The following is a 17,991-nucleotide window of genomic DNA, read 5'->3' as shown; positions in this document are numbered from 1 at the left end:
CCCTCAATTCTTTCATCCAAGTCATTTATAATATGTCAACAACAATGGGCCCAGGACAGAACCCTGTGGTGCCCCATTTGCTATTTTTTTTTACAGAATGGCAAGGAATTATTAGTGAACACCCTTTGGGTTCAGTCAGTCCACCAGCTACAAATCCACCTGACAGTTCCTTTGTCTATCCCACCTTTTACTAGCTTCTCCACAAGAATATCATAGGGAACTTTGTCCAAAGTCTTGCTGAAATCAAGATACACTACATTCACTGCATTTCCCTGATCCTCTAAGCTTTCTTTCAAAAAGAAAGAAATTAGATTCGTCTGGCATGACTTGTAATCACAGTATCATTTTCTAAGTGCTCACATATCAACTATTTAATGATCCTTTATAGGACCTTTTCTGGTATTAATGTAAAGCTGCTGCTGCTGCTGCTGCTGCTGCTGCTGCTGCTTCTTCTTCTTCTTCTTCTTCTTCTTCTTCTTCTTCTTCTTCTTTTTTTTTTTTGAAGATGAGGTCAACATTTGCCTGCCTCCAGTCTGAAAGGACCTCACTTGTTCTCCAACAATTCTAAAAGATTATAGATTATAGAGAGGCTCTGTGATTACACCCGAAAGCTACTTTAATACTCTTGGGTGCAGCTCACCAGGCCCTGGAGATTTGAATTCACAAAACTGTCCTACAGGAGAAGGAGCTTGTCTGTGACATAATGCATTTTTTTATTATTAAAGAATGAAGTTAGGTAACTGCAAGGGGCCTGAATGCATTTCCTTCTCCTCATATTTTCCCCTTTATTTCTTCTAGCAGAAGAAATTGCTCCTCCCCTCCCCGCAAAGCATCGCGGACTTCCCTATGAAACCGAGTGCAGCTTGTCCTGGGAAACTATTTCAGGGCAGGAGCCACTCAGAAATCTCAGTGCACATATGGCTTGTAGATCAGCCTGCTGGATTAGTCAATGATATGTTTCAAGTTTTCAGTGATTGCTGTACCTGTTTTGTGCTACATCAAATACATGTTCTCAGCTACAAAAAAATATCAAATGTCTTAAGAAGCGGAGCACCTCAGAATTGAAAGGACTGTTATCTTTCCTGGTTTTTCTTTTCTTTTTTGTTAGAGAGACTGGTTTTCCTCCTCATTATCAGCTTACGAGAGCAGATACGCTGAGAAATGACAGATTCTTCTTCTAGGTATAATCTTTTGCAATCACAGACAACATTGCGATATTGTCTCGAATTAGAGCAATCTTTGAAATGATATAATAATCTGCTGCAGACAATGTAGGAAACTTTTACTTTGATCGGAAGAGGGATAAGGGTATAACGCTGTGGAACTAGCTATTAATTCCATGCAGGTTTTTGTTGCTGCTCCTGAGTAGGGTAGCTTGATTTAAACCAAGTACATTTTCAAATCAGCAAGAGAAGAAACCAATTTTCAACAATGATTCAAATCAACTTGCCCATATTCAGCTGTATTTCCTAAACTCCTCCTTGGCCCTGCATCCTGTTTTGCCCTTCCATCTGGATTTATTCTAAACATAAACTGTAAAAAATTATACTCAAAATTTTGCCAATGTTTGATTACAATGATAATCCAATATTTTTCTGTGATTATGATTACCTTGACATGCTTTAATTAATTACACCTAGATACCTGTTTGTCCTCTAAGGAGATCAGGAGAGTGTACATACAGCTTCCAGGCAGGCTCTGCTTCTGGGGAGCATTTAGGGTGAAGCTGGATTAGCTTCAGCAGTAAAACTGCACCATACACCTTCCAAGAGTTATCTGCGCTATTTGCTGGAGGCCACGTGGGTGGCGCTGTGGGTTAAACCCAGAGCCTAGGGCTTGCTGATCAGAAGGTCGGCAGTTTGAATCCCCGTGACGGGGTGAGCTCCTGTTGTTTGGTCCTGCTCCTGCCAACCTAGCAGTTCAAAAGCGTGTCAAAGTGCAAGTAGATAAATAGGTACCGCTCCAGCGGGAAGATAAACGGCATTTCCGTGTGCTGCTCTGGTTTGCTAGAAGCGGCTTAGTCATGCTGGCCACATTACCCGGAAGCTGTACGCCGGCTCCCTCAGCCAATAAAGCGAGATGAGCGCCACAACCCCGGAGTCGTCCAAGACTGGACCTACCTTTACCTATTATTGGGCTGCTCTTGAAAGGGTCCCCTTTTTGGGGGGTAACAATGGCTCAGGGTGGCCGGTCTTTTCCTGTGGGCATTGCAATAATCCATCTAATCTCCATGGTGAGATCATATAAACATTGAAGTGGGGGCCTAACTCGTCATGGGAACTCCTCAGTTTTTCAAGGTAGGACAAGACTTGCCTATTTACATTGCCTTCTGGTGACTAGGGTTGGGGGGGGGGGGAGAGATGTTTAAATGGATAATAATCCCTTGGAAAGTGTTGACCCAAATAATGCCAAAACCAGTCCCAAATCAGAAGTAAAATGCAGTTGGTTATATGGTAAATATATTTTGGGTCAAAATACATAAAATACATTTCCTTTTGAAGTTTGAAACAGCCAAGATTTAGAGTGGAGTATGGTCAAAATGTGTTTTGTTTTCTGTCTTCTATAATAAATCAGTTCTGTTTTCCTTATCACACAGCTCAGTTGAAAGGTTCATGAGCTCTGGCAAGATTCCACATATTCGATAGAATGAATTTTATGCTGCTTTGGAGGGTACAGAACAAGGAGTTGAGGTTGCATTTACAGTGTTTGAGAACAACCTCAGGGAAACATAGGGAAATGATAAGGAAAATATGCAAGAGTTCTTGGTTTATATTGTTAGCTGTCCATAACTTTACTGCCCGAATCACATTTGCAAATATTAAAAGACTATAAAGCTGTAATATCTTAATTTGAAAACAGTGTGCTGTAAAAACGTCATTAATCTTGAGTTTTTCATCAAGGAAGTTTCCAGTTGGGTTATGGCTCCTGCTGAGACTCATTTGCACTTGGGGGGGGGGGCATGTCCCACAATCAAAATAAACACCAGAATCCCTTGATCAATTTGTACAAACCAGGCTCCGCATTATAGATCAATGGCAGTGTATCCAAAGTTAAATCACTTTCGACCAATTTCCATCTGAACAACAAAATAAAGAATGTGTACGGAATGTACAGATGTGCTGAAATTCTGCTCTGCATGTAACTAATTCGGATGCTCTGCTGTTAGCCTAAAAAGTATCCAGATAAAAATGTGTGTGGACTTCATAAGATTATAGTGTCTTGGAGGAAATTAACTACTTTCTGATTTGTGAAACCAGTTTTGTTGCTTTTGTTAAATTATTTACTTGTGGTTTTTATCTTGTATTTTATTCTGTGAACTGCCCCGAGATACTCTGATGAAGGGTGGTATATAAATTTAATAAATAAAACAATAAATAAAATGGACACAGTAGCTTCCAATGATACAGCTTTCACCAGCAAGGATCTGGTTTTGTTGTTTTTACTGCTGGTGAAATTGTTAACCGCCCCGTAACTGTTAAGAAGAAATGTTTGCCTGTTAGGAATATTTAAGGCCTTCTGAGATTATAGGTTTCAAAATTTAGGGTCCATAACTATTTCTATTGTGGAATTAGTGCCATGGATTTTGAGAAACAGATTGATGCTTTGAAACCAGAAGTCTCTCATCTAGTAAGTACATAGTGCATCATTTCATTTAATGCGAGGTTAACTTTGTACATTATGGCTGCCGAATCTTTGCTTAATGACTGGGTAATTGCCTATGGATCGCTGCCTGTTTGCTGTCATAAAAATACCGCCCCCAATCAAGCTTCCGCCCTGACCGCTGTATGCAGTGGTAGCAACACTGTTCCATATAGTCGTACCAAAGGTTTGGGAGGTTAAGATTGGTCCCTTAGGCTTAACAACAGTAGGAATAGATGCTTGTAAATAATAATAATAATAATAATAATAATAATAATTCATTACTTATACCCTGCCCATCTGGCCGGGCTTCCCCAGCTTCACAGAAAAGGTAGGTTTCGAGGACAGAAAGTAGGAAAAGTGGAAATATGATGACAGTTCCATGCATGAGGGGCAGTCAGGAAGCAAGAGACCTTCAACAGCTGAGGATGGCAGAGCTTTGGGGGGCCCACTAGGGGCACATTGGAAGATGGCCGACAATAACATCTCTCCGACCCACACAAGGTAATTGAGAGGCTGTTATGGGAGTATGCCGCCTCCCTGCCCCCCCAAGGGAATGGGGGGGACTGCCCTTGCCTGCTGTGCCCATAAATCACCCCCGGATTCGAGAGGGTGAGGGCACTAGGCAGAACGCCCTTGTGTGGACTTTGGCTCTCCTGGACGCTGTCTCTGATCGCGCCACTAGCTGCAGCAACTTGAAAATAAACAATTAGGAAGAAGCAAATGCACATATTTCAAGTGAAGAATGGGGAGTAAAGACTGCTAATTGAAGAGACCTCTGTGAAAGAAGACAGGTTGGATAAACAGGAATATATCATGAGAAGACACATCAAGGCTCGTTATGTCGGCAGTGGGACTGGATGGGGGGGGACTTTTCTTTCTTTCTTCTATGTGATTAACCAATAATCCCCCCTCACAAGTCAGAAATGCCGCTTAAATGACCTAAGCTGGATAATTTAAGACTGTGTGGAAATAAATTCTAACCAAAAGCATGTTTTAAGGAGATCGAGGAAAGTACAAGAGCTTTGGGATGACGCAGTAAAAAACAGCATCACCATTTTTGCAAGTTCTGTCGAAAGATTTATGTCTGGGAGGAGGAATGGATTTGTTTTCATACTGCGGGCGAAGCTCCTCAGAGGTCTAAAGAAGGCGACAGATTTGTGAAGATTAATGATGGTAAGAGTGCTTTTATTTATGGAAGTGATGATATATGGAAACCATCTCGATATGGCTATTGGACGAACGGAAAAATTCACACAGGATTACAACTTGTTTTTACCTGCTTAAGGAGATTATCAGAAGAGGTCATAAAGAGAAAGGAAAAATATATGAAAATAACAAGATGAGATGTGGGAAACAGCAAGATAGGACTGGATAGAATTATGAACATTATTTGGACAGATTTGTGGACATTAAAGCAGCAGCAAGAAGATGATTGGATCCCCTTCGGAACTTGAAATATGGGTCCCCCCAACAAAAATTTAAAATTCGGCTTTGAAATTTGGAATTTATGTGATGTGATTTGATTTTATTGGTCGGTTAAAAAAAAATTATTTATATATATATATATATAAATAGGATGGCAGAGCTTCAATGTTATCCTAAAATGTTTTCTTCCCCTTGCTTGTGAATAACCTCATGAGACAGCTGCTGGTGCAGTACTTTGTAAAGAGAGGAGAGGAAAACTATATGGAGAGTACAGTAGATGAAAGCCTCACAAAATGCTGTGGCTAGACCAGGCTTCCTCAAGCTCGGCCCTCTAAAAGATGTTTTTGGCCTACAACTTCCAAGATCCCTAGCTAGCAGGACCAGTGGTCAGGGGTGATGGGAACTGTAGTCTCAAAACATCTGGAGGGCCAAGTTTGAGGAAGCCTGGGCTAGACTGCTGGTGGGGTCAGAATATTACCAGCATATAACGCCAGGGTTTAAAAGTTTGCACCAGCTGCCAAAATGCTATTGGGCGAAGCAGTATATAAACTGTTGAAGTAAGTAATAATGAATAAATATTGTATTTTTCTACAACTCCACAGTCAAGAGACAAATGTGTGGTTCCCCAGTGGTGTAGTAGTAAATTTTAAAGGGAGGAGCTCATCATGTTCCAATATCCATGCTCCCAAGGAGAGTTTAAAACACAATGGCTGTGCTTCAGTTCACCTATTGTTTAGGAGAGAGCAAATTACGTAGGTTCACCTTTAAATGTGAACTGAATCAAATTTCTCCCTTATCCCTAAATACAATTTATTAGGATCAGCATTGCTGCTCTGCTGCGCAGTTTCCTGCAAGCAAGTGCCATTGATCTATTTCAGACTGCATGGATTCAGCTTGTAAAACACACTGGGCCTCAATAACAAATCCCCAGCTAGCTGAAATGCAGCCATTTCATTTTAATTAGAAATGCAGACAATTTTGCAGAAAACTACTACTGCAAGAATGAAGTAGGGATCTTATGAAAGGAATGGGAAGGCCTACCCAGCCTCTATTTCCTCTTTCTGTGACTTTTTCTATACCGATCTTACAAATCTGAAGGCTTCATTATCGCCTCATTCACTTCCCAGAGCAAGGAAAATCCCCCAATTACCACATCGCTAAGGCTGATGACATTATTGCTCCTGTTCTGACAAACAACCTGGAGTTGTGCTGCCCTGCAATACTTATCCACTACACCACTGCTGGTTTCTCTCAGCGGAACTAATCAGGAAAAACCCCAACATGCTCTACTGTTCATGTACGTGGCACAACAAATGAGCAAAAAGTCTCCTAGGTTGGTGAAGTCTTCAGAGCTGTCCAAAGATTATGGAAATGTATCTATGAAACTGCACTTACAGAATCAAGAATGCAATGGGGGTTGGGAATGTAACTCTGAAATTCTAGCTGGAAAATGTAAGGTAATAATTTTTATCAGAACAGAACACACAAGCCTACCAATCTCTAAAAAGTTATCAATTCTCTGTGATAAATCATATAAGCCAATGGAAAATCAAATTAGCAAGGAAAATAATATTTAAGAATGAAATTCAGGGGAAAGGCACAAGCTTTTATATAACACCACAGTAATTCCTCCACATAGAATGTAGTCTTTGGACTAAGTCAGTTTCAGGTAGATACAATAAGGGGTGACTTTTGCCACAAATCGACCACTTTGACAGCAGATAAACTGGGCAACAATGTAAAGAGGCAGAAAATAAAATCTCAGAAGGGTCATACTTACATTGGTGACATATTCAATATCCTTCCAAAGATTACACTCCCTGGGAAAGTCTGACAACTCTAAAAAATTATCCACTATCACTTGGCCAATCAAGTCATGCCTGGAGAATCGGTCAAAGTCATATACAGAGAAGTGGAGTTTCCTCGTGCTCAAATCATTGTAAGGAACAGGAAATAAAAAAACTTCATCAAACACTGGGTTTAGGGTCTTTCTATGCACTTTAGTCTGGTGTTTTGTTTTCCTATCTGGAAGTAAGTAGATCTTGACATAGGGGTCTGAAGTCCCAGAGAAGTCCTTTGCTGGCAGGTTGACAGCTTTGTGAATCTTCACTATCAGTTGCTCCAAGTCACAATCATATTTCACAATAAAGTTGAGCTTCCCACAAGATTTGCTATTGTTCCTCCTCCCATCATCTGTGTCCACCGATCTTTGTTTATACAGCTCAGGCTTGATGCGCCCAATCCCTGTCAGCTGCTCCTGCTTTTGGATCTGCTGGATGTTGAAGTCTGGGTTTGAGAGATTGAGCTGCCTTCGGAATGAATTATGCCTTGAATAAAAACAACAAAACAGACTTGATTAGACAGGTGGGATTACAGCATCTCTACAGTGTTAAAGGAAATAAAAAATATATAATTAAAAAAATGAAAGCTTAAATCATGATTTTGGACAATTAAGAACGTTTTTTATATGGTTTCCCTACCACACCACTTATCCATGCAACTTGTATAGGTCGTTGTGGACTTCTTACCAATCATGCTTCTAACTTGACTGCATCCTCTCTTTCCAATCACCTGGGCAATAGGTAAGAGGTTGGTGGTGCTTTCCCCCCTTTGAAATTTCCGCTGTCCCTTGATGGTTCCTCTCACTGTAACCTAGCTGCAAGCAAATTTTACACTGCCTCTTGATCAAATATTAATCTAATTCATCCTTGATCCCTTCCACAATTTATGTGGATACCACAGCTTTCACACTCAGTTTCTGACTATGCTGCTGCTGTGTTCTGTTCTTCCAGTTGCTCCACCTATATAGGTCATTCATCTGTTCTAAATCTTGCCAGAGGTCAAAAGTGCCTTGCTACTCCCCAAATACAGTGGTACCTTGGTTCTCGAACCTAATCCGTTCCAGGAGTCCATTTGACTCCCAAAACTATTAAAATATCAAGGCGTGGAAGCCGATTTGTTTGGGAGCTAAGTTGTTCAAGTACCAAGGTACCACTGTGCACAGCAGTATAAACAAGTACGCATTCATCTACTCAATGCACCTTATGGTTTTTTATTACCATAAGATGTGGTATAGCCACGATACTAATAGCTTTCGAAAGGCGGGGACAAGTTTATGGTAGATGAGTGTAATAATTACTACTGTATTCATTATGATAATAAAAAACTGACCGCCTAAGGTGCCCCATTGGCAGAAGCCCTGTGCAAGAACTTCTGCTTGAACAACTGGGATTCCCCTTCTTCTCTCCCTATCTGCCCCTTAAAACTGGCTCAGGAAGGAAGTCAGGGGGGAAAAAAAACCCTAACAGTGTTCCGGGGAGGAGAGGGAGGTCATTCCATCCCACAAGCTGAAATGCTTTTGCAGATCATGCGTATCAGCACAATGTGGAATTTCACCCCATGTGTTTGGAGAGATAATATACCTTTGTTTACCAGATGATGGGGCAAACTGCAGAGGAAAGCTATCTTCAACATGTCTTGCTTGTGAGGTGGTTGTACACAGTCAACAAGACTGAGCTGCACTGGGCTAGCCATAGATCTGATACAGTTCAGCAGTTTTTTATGTTGACTCTGCCCCACCAGCATTAGCTCTCCCATATTTTACATACACTCCTCTTCACGCAGTTTTGTTCAGTCAGTCTTCCCCCTTGGTGATTTCACCTCCCACCCACTCCACCAAAGCTGTGGCTAATACCTAGCACTTCCTATTTCAAACTCTCGCAAGTGTTTTGTTAACCTGTTCTATTTTTGTTGAATTCTTTGCAGGACTATATCAGCACCCACAGCTGCAGAGGTAAGTGAAAATGAACATACTTTGCAAGATTAAATTGAGGCAGCCCTTCAGTTACTATAGGATTTCAACAACCTGGCAATTACGTCTAGTTCATAAAACAGCAAAAAATGAGTGGGGCTCTTTCTATACGTTGCCTGCAAGCGTCCGGCTGCTACGGCAACATTTGCAAAAGTACATGCCATTCAAGTCTGACTCTAGTACTTTTGCTAATTCTCTGCAATATTACTAAAAGCTAACTGTTCCTGTTATTTGGGGGAAATGCTTAGTCAGAATGCTCAGCTTTTTTAAATTTTTTATTGAGAATAGGATTTTTTTGATACAAGTAAAATAATGTACGTAATGATGGTATAGAAGCTTACAACTAACAGGTGAGTCAGAATGTTTGTATAGATTTCTCAAACCGAACATCTATAACACTTTTCAGATCAAGGTGGAATCTACACACATATAAAAACTGTTCTGAAAATGCTACTTTTTAAAGCATTTTTAAAAATACAGTACATTGAATTTTCCATAAGGCTCATCATCGCCATCTAGTGTCACATTGTGCATCGCACTTAAAACACACTTAAAATGTTTTATTTGCAGCTGTATTAGCTGAGTCCCAAGTTGTAGCCAAAACTGTATACAAGGAAGAAAGGTGTGATGGATGATTTCACGAGTTCTAAAATTGTACTGAAATTACCCACAATATGAAAACACCCTGAAATGCATTTACCCTCCCCTTTTTTGTAAAAAGGAGGAAGAGGATGTGCCAAACAACAATAAATGGGATGGCACAGTGTGGACAAATTACTGACTTGCAATCCTTTGGGATCTTTTCCATCTTCTGAAGCACTAGCTATACCAATGCAGACCAACACACTTACTGACACACAGCCACAAGTGTCAAGGGGTACCCAAGAGACTCTGCCTCCCTTGCTTCACACAGGATGCTGATTTGTGACCCAGTGTGAGGAAGGTGGTCAGGCAAGCCTCAGGCGGTTGGAGAAAATGAAGTGATCCCCTTGGTTCCTTCTCCTAATTCCCATTCTGAATACAGTAAACTGTAGTGGTCCTTTCTTCCTTGGCTTCCCCTTTCCTCTGGCCTTTTATGTTTGATCCTCCAGCCACACCGGTTTGCTGGCTCCTTTGTCTCGATTACAACCAGGCCTTTACTCAAAAGTATTTAGAGTGTACTTTTATTCATGAGGCCCCTTTCAGGATCATGGGAACTGGTGAATGAAGGCAAGGGGATGTGTTGGTTGCCCATCTCTCCCACGATCAGGAATGCTATCTCTAAATTAGTCTCTGATGCCTTCTTCCTTTCCCATCAAGAATCCTGCTCCTGCACCTGATAAAGCAAACACAAACCTCCACCTGTGCAGTCCTTGGTGACCAAGGAGCCTGTTAGGTAAGGGATACTTTTTGGCACAGTAAAGCTTTTTTACTTTGGGGGCAACTCTGTTCCTTACTGGAGCTACTGACCGTGCAGAAGGAGTTGGCTCCGTGATCTGTCGATGCATCCGGACATTATGCACACAGTTTTCCTTGGTCCCTGCCTTAGCGTCCAAAGGGATGTCAGGGGATGTGTGGCTAATCTTCATGGAAGAGTCGGGGTAGGTGGTAGGTTGTCCCAAGTAATCCTCGCTATACTCGTGGTCATTGGACTCTGTGTCTGTATAGTTCAGGGACTCCTGCTTGTCTTTGTTTCCAGGCAGGCCACGTTCTCGCCAAGGAACCCAACACAGCTTCCAGGACACAAACAGAGACACCCCAAACAAAGCAAGTCCACATGCTGTGACAACTAAGGACAGTAAACTCACTGTGATATCTGAAAAGAAGAAGGAAAATAGACACATGTCAACACTGGAAGGAAAAATCAGAGACTTTAATGAAATAAACCTTGGATTAAGAGTGGTATACCAATTTAATAAATAAACAAAATTTTTTGTGCACAGAAGCTGCTGGGTAGGTCAAAATTTTGGTACTGTTTTCCTTCCTAACTCTCCACTCAAGAAAAAAAGACATATCATCAAACTAGCACAGGACTTTGTGGTGCTCACCGAATGCTCTTTTACAAGACACGTTGATTTATCATCCAGACTTCAAGAAAACCTAATGCCTCTGCTTTATGTATCACATCTGTCTCTGTCTCCGCTATTTCCACACTTCCTCCTCCTCTCTCCTATTCCGCAGGCCCCTTTGCACACACACCACGTTCTCCCTCCACAAACGTAATGCCTGGAGAGAGCAGGGGTGTAGGAAGGGGGTGTGGGGTGCCACTGGGTGTCATCCTGAAGGGGTTGACATTCAGCGTGCCCCCCCACCTGCGACTCCCCCAAGCCCGGTGAGCGGCAATGCAGCGAGCGGCAAAGCTGCAGCTCTCCCTCTTCCTCTGGCTCGCTGTAGGGGAGGATTGCGGCACCACACTGAGATCGGCCCCTGGGGAGGATCGTGCCGCCGTGCCGATCGCCCTGTGGGCAGATCGCCCCACTTCTAGGTGCACAGCATGTGTGCCACTCCAGGTGCCAGGGCATCTAGCTCTGCCCCTGGGAGAGAGAACATTGTTACAGCAGGAAAACAAACAGAATAAAAGCTTCTGCCATGGATTGCTTGTTTTTAACATGGTTTACAGTTGATCTGTTTCATACTGCCATCATGGTACATCTGCAGCAGCACAGTTAAAAGCCTTCATGTGCCCCAGCTGCAACAAAGCATGTCTCTTCCGTACTGGTCTCTACAGCCACAGCAGACTCCAACGGTTTGACTTCACTCCCAAAGGCTCATTCCTCCATTGTCTTCTGAGACAGATGGATGCCAACTGGCATTCGGACACCTCTTGGAGCCTAATGGATGGTAAGACAAGGTATCAAGATTTTACATCAATGAAATAATAAAAAGCTTGTTTCCCTTTTTGTTTTGTGTGTGAGTGTCTCACTGTGTACACACACACACACGAGAACATCACACACCCTTCAAAGAATGTACGTGATTAACGTAGAAGATGTTGCTGAAATTTTGAAAAGTAGCTGTTTCTCTTTTCAAAACAGCTGCAAGCGCGCAGATGCTTTTTGTCATGCAGGACTATTTACCCTTTTGTGGATAATAATGTCAGGCTTTTATTTGGGTACTCATTGACAAGGCCCTCAAATATATTTTAGCAGGGACCTCCCAAGGCAGTACAACAATCCTTGCTGGTGACTAAGCGGCAACAGAAAGAAGAAAGGCCTTTTGTATTGTACATGGTAAGTGGAAGTCAGAGTATTTCCATGTTTCCAAAAACCCGATGGCTATAACAACCCACAGTCTATAATTTTGGGTAACAACCATCCCTCTTTCAAATTGTTCTTTAACCTGGAAGCCTCCAAATGGCTCACCTGTTTTGCTGTTTTTTCCCAGCAAAGCTTCCCCCTCCTATTTTCCTGGGGTGTTCTAAGTCACAGGGAACTGACAGAATAGGCAATTTGCTCACCTTTCACAAAATCCTACTATTATCTTATCTCGTAGCCATGCTGACACATCTGGGTTACTACAGAGAGAAACAACAGAAAGAGGCTAAAAGAAACAGCCATTTACAGAGATTTTTGCAGAGCTTCTTAAATATGTGCTGCACCAAATATACAGAAAACGTTCACAAACAGTGAAGCGCTCCTTGGGGAAAGGCAGCAGTGGGGTGGGGGTGGAGAGAGAAAGAGAGCCTTGCAGGTATTTTTAAAGGGTTACAGGAGAGCTACTAATGGCCATGCGGGACAGAAGAAGGCTGCTCAGCTGCTAAAGAACCATTAGAAATAAAACCACAAAACTGTGTGGGAAATGAGACTGCCCTTTGTCAAGCAATGCCCCGTGCCTGGGAGATTTATACAACCACAGCCTCATTCCTGGCCCCATCCCTGATGATGTGCTCTCTTCCCCCATGACGTCTAGGCATGGTGTGTGATGTCTGTAATGGGCAAGTCTTCATATGTACTGTTGAAAGCACCTTCCTGTCTTCACAGATACCTAGGGCTCAAGAGGTGTGATGCTGCAGGTGGGGCCAGGAGGCGTGGCCTCCTTCCTGCATCTATATGTTCAGCCAGTGCTTTTTTTCTAGAAAAATAGGTGCCAGTAGACACCATGAAGTTTTTACAGTAAATGCCACACTTTTTAACAACAACAAAAAGAGGTGTGGGTGCTGCATATCCTCAAGTACCCCCTGAACCCCCACTACGTCTAGCTATAGGTGTGGAAGGCAATTTCTGAGAAGGGGCAACTACTGCAATGGAATTGCTAGTTCCTAGAGCAGGCATAGGCAACCTTGGCCCACCAGATGTTTTGGGACTACAACTCCCATGATCCCTAGCTAACAGGACTAGTGGTCAGGGATGATGAGAATTGTAGTCCCAAAACATCTGGCGGGCCGAGGTTGCCTATGCCTGTTCTAGAGTGAGGAAGAAGGAAAAGTAATCTCCTCTCACTGACTGCTAGGAAACTGGGACCCCAGCAATAGGAGTTCTACACCAAGGGGGTTCCGGCAGCAGTGAAGAGACAGCCAAAGTGTAGTAAGGATGCCCTACAAGAAGCTTTGCAAAACGACTCACTATTTCATTTGTTTATTTTTATTTTCTGCCCCTCTATCGGAAATGGTTCACGAGGAGGTTAACATTAGAAGGAAAAGAACGCACAACTCAAGCAAACAACAAAAGATGCAAGCTCCCCACCTACAGAAAGTGAGCAGATCAAGAAGAGTGTGTGTGTGATCAATGAACTAGGGGGACTAGGCTGGTCTCCCAAATATTCTCAGTAAATTAGACTATTAAATCCTGGTGCCTCCTTCCCAAAGCCCAGGGAGCTTCTGCCCAGATTTGGGAGGGAGGCGCGGTGCCCAAACGTGGGATATCAGGATATCACCCTCCCTGAATCGCCCTCACAAGCTGGTGCCTGTGGCCCTAACTGTCCCCTATGAAAACTTTCACCGGACGCCACTGATCTCTTGAGGATATATTTGTAGTCATGTATTTAGGAGACACTAACGGATCAGTAAAATGAAATGCTTTGCTTTTTCAGCACATTCCTTTTTTTATTCCTGTTATTTCTTTTATGCTGATGTGTTTCATAGTCACACACACACAATTTACTATGACTAAATGGTGCTGCTGACAAGGCAATCGTTTGCAAGCAATCTCTTTGATTACCGAGTATATGATTCACACCAGGCAGGCCCTATTCCTTTCACTATTCATAGCTATTAAGTCCCTTGCGGCATCCTTGGAGTAGAGATGCCTCAGGTAAGGAGTGTTCCAAGCAGTTGTCTCTCCAGCGTTAAAATACTCTATTCCTATGGAGCCGCCTTCATATTACTTACACTTGTGATTTACCCTCAACCTCACTACATCTTCCTTGGTGCAGCTCAGCTCCTCTGAACCTATTTATCTAGGCCTAAATATATTCCTGCAGGCTGTTATGTCTTGGCTCAGAGTCAGGAACTTGCACCTCCCTGCAACAGACCCTGGCTGCCCAAATGTACAGAAGCTTCAATGGAACTGTACAGTTTTCAGGCCTTTGTTAATCTTCAAGGTAAAGGCGATTTTTTTCTTACAAGCTCACTTTTCAAAAGAATCACAGCAGTGCGCCAGCACCTCAACAGCTGTAAAGGCCACAGCTCAGCTGCACTGACAGTAAACACAAATTTTGGGGGTGTCCCACTTATTCTTGCAGATAATCAGAATCTCCCTTATATCATACAGCAGAGTTTCTAAATATTAAGGCAGAGGGGAGGGGGCATATAATTCTACTATCGTAATGCCTGGAAATTCTAATCTTCACCATATCAAGGTATTTGTCCTATCTCCTTGGAAACTGGTGTGGCATAGCTACCTTGTGACTGTTACCAGCAGACCATCTTTGTTTTTGCAATAGTCGGCGAAGGCTGAGATGGCCTATCAAAGCTTTCCTCCCCCTCCCCTTGTCTTTCTCATTTTCTATGGTGGTACATCAAGGTCAGCAGATGTGGTTCATGCACTGCTTCAAACCAGTGACCTTACTTTCCCAGGAGATTGCAGTCTCTCTGCTGTGTTTAAGGAGGTTTTCAACAATACTAGGTCATACTACTGTCAGGAAGAAAACATATTTTTACTGACTGCATTTTTATATGTATCTGTGTGAAATTCAAACTCCTTTTTCCCCAGCCCTACCCGCTTAAGATCTAAGAGTGTGAGCATCCCCAGAGGTCCAATTTATAGCATTTAGGCTCCTTATGCCTCCCCATAAGGAAGAGTAAAAGCAGTAGTTTAAACTTTAAATGCTTCCACGTTTTCAGAAAACACATTTAAGGAGCACGGGGGCCCCATTGTCATCCGTTGTTGTCTTTCCCAAAGGAGGGAATGCAAAGCAGAAAGGAGAGAGAGCACTAAAGAGTTACTAAACAGCATTAAACATTGAAGTGGCAGACAACTTAGAAATACTGTACACACACAAACAGAGAAAGGAGAAATCTGAACTACAAAGATGCGTTACTTTCCCTTAGCTCTTTTGTGTATACAAGAAACGACTGCCTGTTTGTCACACTTATGCTCCCCCCCCCCCCCGCACACTGAGCGGATTCAATGCACCTTGGCATTCCTACCTTCTACTGGCAATATAATTAAAACTACAAAACACCATGGATAAGATAAGGCACTGGACAGCCATAACTCTTGGTGACCTGCCAGTCATTTGAAGCCACCAGTTAGGAGAGTGGAAAAATTTGATGAGATCATCATAGTTGGCAACCATCTGCCTTGGGGGAGAGTGCCTTTGCAGGCGAAGTCAAACTGTTGGGAGGTTGCAGCGCCTGCTGTGGCTGCAGAGACATGTTTAGTTGCAGCTGGGGCAGATGAAGGCATCCGGTTGTGCTGCTGCAGATGCACCATGGCGGTTCTTCTTTCTGCACTCCTCCCATTGCGCATCAACTGATATTAAAAATAGGATAAAGCCCAGTAATGCCCTTGCGTAACGGGAGATCCCAGTGCCAGCTACAGACAGACAGAGTGAGAGACTGTTTTGCTGTTCTGGAGGAGCTTTTTCCAGCAACTCAAAGGGCGATGAGGTCTTGTCTCTTTAATGCTTTGCTTTCTATTCTTGCATAGCAAATAACCCCCTGATAAAGGATCAACTTGGGGTTTCTTTTGTTGCCTTGAAAAAGAGCCCCTTTCCCTTTGGCAAGACAGCAATCCCACACAATTCTGGCCTACCTACATTAACTATGAACGGGACAATTTTCACACACACCTAAGCAAACTGTAAGTAAACAGTGAACCGCATGGGAAAGGCATGGATAAGAGCAGCAAGTCATTTGGGAACCAGCCCTCATAAACTTTCCACATTACACTGCAGCAAGCTAGTTGTAATGGGGGTGAGGGGGAAGAGAAGTACTGTATAGCCAACAGCAAGTGCATCTCTGGGATTGCAACACATGTGGAATTGGATATATAGCACAAAATTCCGCTTACCTTGCTTCACGGATACAGAAAACTAACACATCGGCAATACCTAGTGGAAGAAGCCAGATGAGAAGCAAGTAACATTTCTCATGGCCAGGAAGTAAATTTTCAAAGGCATTTTCAGCTTTTTTTAACCTTACCTTACACTGCCTCCTATTTCCTGGAACATGCCGTTAAAGTCCACCAATCCACATACCCTCCATTCTTTCAGTCTTTGCCCCAAATAATAGGAATGTAAGCAGCTGGCTTATATCAAGTCAGACCACTGTTTCCTCTGGCTCAGTACTGCTTACACTCCCTGGCAGCAGAACTCCAGGCAACTTTCCCAGCCATCCCTGGAAAAACTGGGACCGAATCTGGGGTTTTCTGCATGCAGAATATGTGCTCTATTTAATAATTTCACAGCGGATCCTGGGACAAACAGACCATGGGCAGCACACACCTGTGTAATTATGGTTATTTTGGATAATGTTCTCCGAACCTGGAGTGCTATACTGCAGAAAGTACACAGCCCAGCATTAATAGTATAGCTCAGAATAAAACACTAATACTTTTCTGTTAAGCTAAGTACCATATTTGAAGTTTCCCACTTTATGAGCCAAAAAAGGTTGTCTGCAGATTGCTGAGTTGCTATTGAGTTTACACCAAGATGGAAGCCGCTTGTTTGAAAACAGCAAATACATTCATGCTGGACATTTCTTTGCACCTGCTGTTCACCTCCCATTCTGCTTGGATTCAAAATGTTATTGAATTTACTATAGAAATATTAAGTACCCTTTACAAAAAGAAAAGATGCCACATACAGTCCTCTGCAGAGATTTCTGTAAGAAGGGACCTTTATCCCCTTGAAGTATGAAAAGATGCAAATGTCAGAAAATGTAAAATGAGCTTACTGTGCCAACCCACTGAAAGAGAAAGGGCACTCTGAAATCTATCCACTTTTGCATGAAAAAGGCAAAAAGCCTTTAATCCTCACTAGGGCTAGAATATAAAATTTGATAGGTTACCATGAACTACAGCAATGGGAATAATTTTTATTACTTATTCATGATCTGACTTCTTTATTCACATAGCATCTTTTCTACTAAAAAGGGTGACGGAATAATAATAATTTTATTATTTATACCCCGCCCATCTGGCTGGGCTTTCCCAGCCACTCTGGGAGGCTTATAAGATATCTAAAAACATAATAAAAACATCAATCCTTAAAAACTTCTCTAAACAGGGTTGCTTTCAGATGTCTTCTAAAAGTCAGATAGTTGTTTATGACATCTGAAGAGAGGGCATTCCACAGGGAGGGTGCCACTACCGAGAAGGCCCTCTGACTGTAACTTCACTTCTCGCAGCGAGGGAACCAGCAGAAGGCCCTTGGAGCTGGACCTCAGTGTCCAGGCTGAGTGATAGGGGTGGAGACGCTCCTATGGGTATACAGGACTGAGGCCATTTAGGGCTTTAAATGTCAGCACCAACAATTTGAATTGTGCTCAGAAACGTACTGGGAGCCAGTGAAGATCCTTTAGGACTGGTGTTACGGTATATGGTTCTGGTGGCCAATCCCAGTCACCATTCTAGCTGCCACATTGTGGATTAGTTGTAGTTTGCAGGTCACCTTCAAAGGTAGCCCACATAGAGCGCATTGCAGTAGTCTAAGTGGGAAATAACTAGAGCATGCACCACTCTGGCGAGACAGTC

The 17,991-nt window shown here is 42.7% G+C and overlaps 1 protein-coding gene across 5 annotated transcripts in view; it reads right to left on the bottom strand.

Annotated features, from left to right (window-relative positions):
* The window catches only part of SYT9 (synaptotagmin 9), an 80,311-nt gene that overhangs the window by 31,368 nt on the left and 30,952 nt on the right, over positions 1–17,991 (bottom strand). For all 5 annotated transcript variants that reach the window (XR_014167185.1, XR_014167186.1, XM_081906869.1 and 2 more), the window contains exons 2-3: positions 10,328–10,673; positions 6,848–7,394 (exon numbers count right to left, since the gene is read on the bottom strand). Coding sequence is in view for 3 of the 5 variants with exons in the window: in XM_081906869.1 (XP_081762995.1) it covers positions 6,848–7,394; positions 10,328–10,673 (893 nt within the window). In the remaining 2 variants the exon portion in view is untranslated. The remainder of the gene's footprint in view (positions 1–6,847; positions 7,395–10,327; positions 10,674–17,991) is intronic.

The sequence above is a fragment of the Podarcis melisellensis genome, assembly GCF_964234715.1.
Source record: "Podarcis melisellensis genome assembly, chromosome: 1".
Taxonomy (NCBI): Eukaryota; Metazoa; Chordata; class Lepidosauria; order Squamata; family Lacertidae; genus Podarcis; species Podarcis melisellensis.
This window is presented reverse-complemented; position numbering and strand designations above follow the sequence as displayed.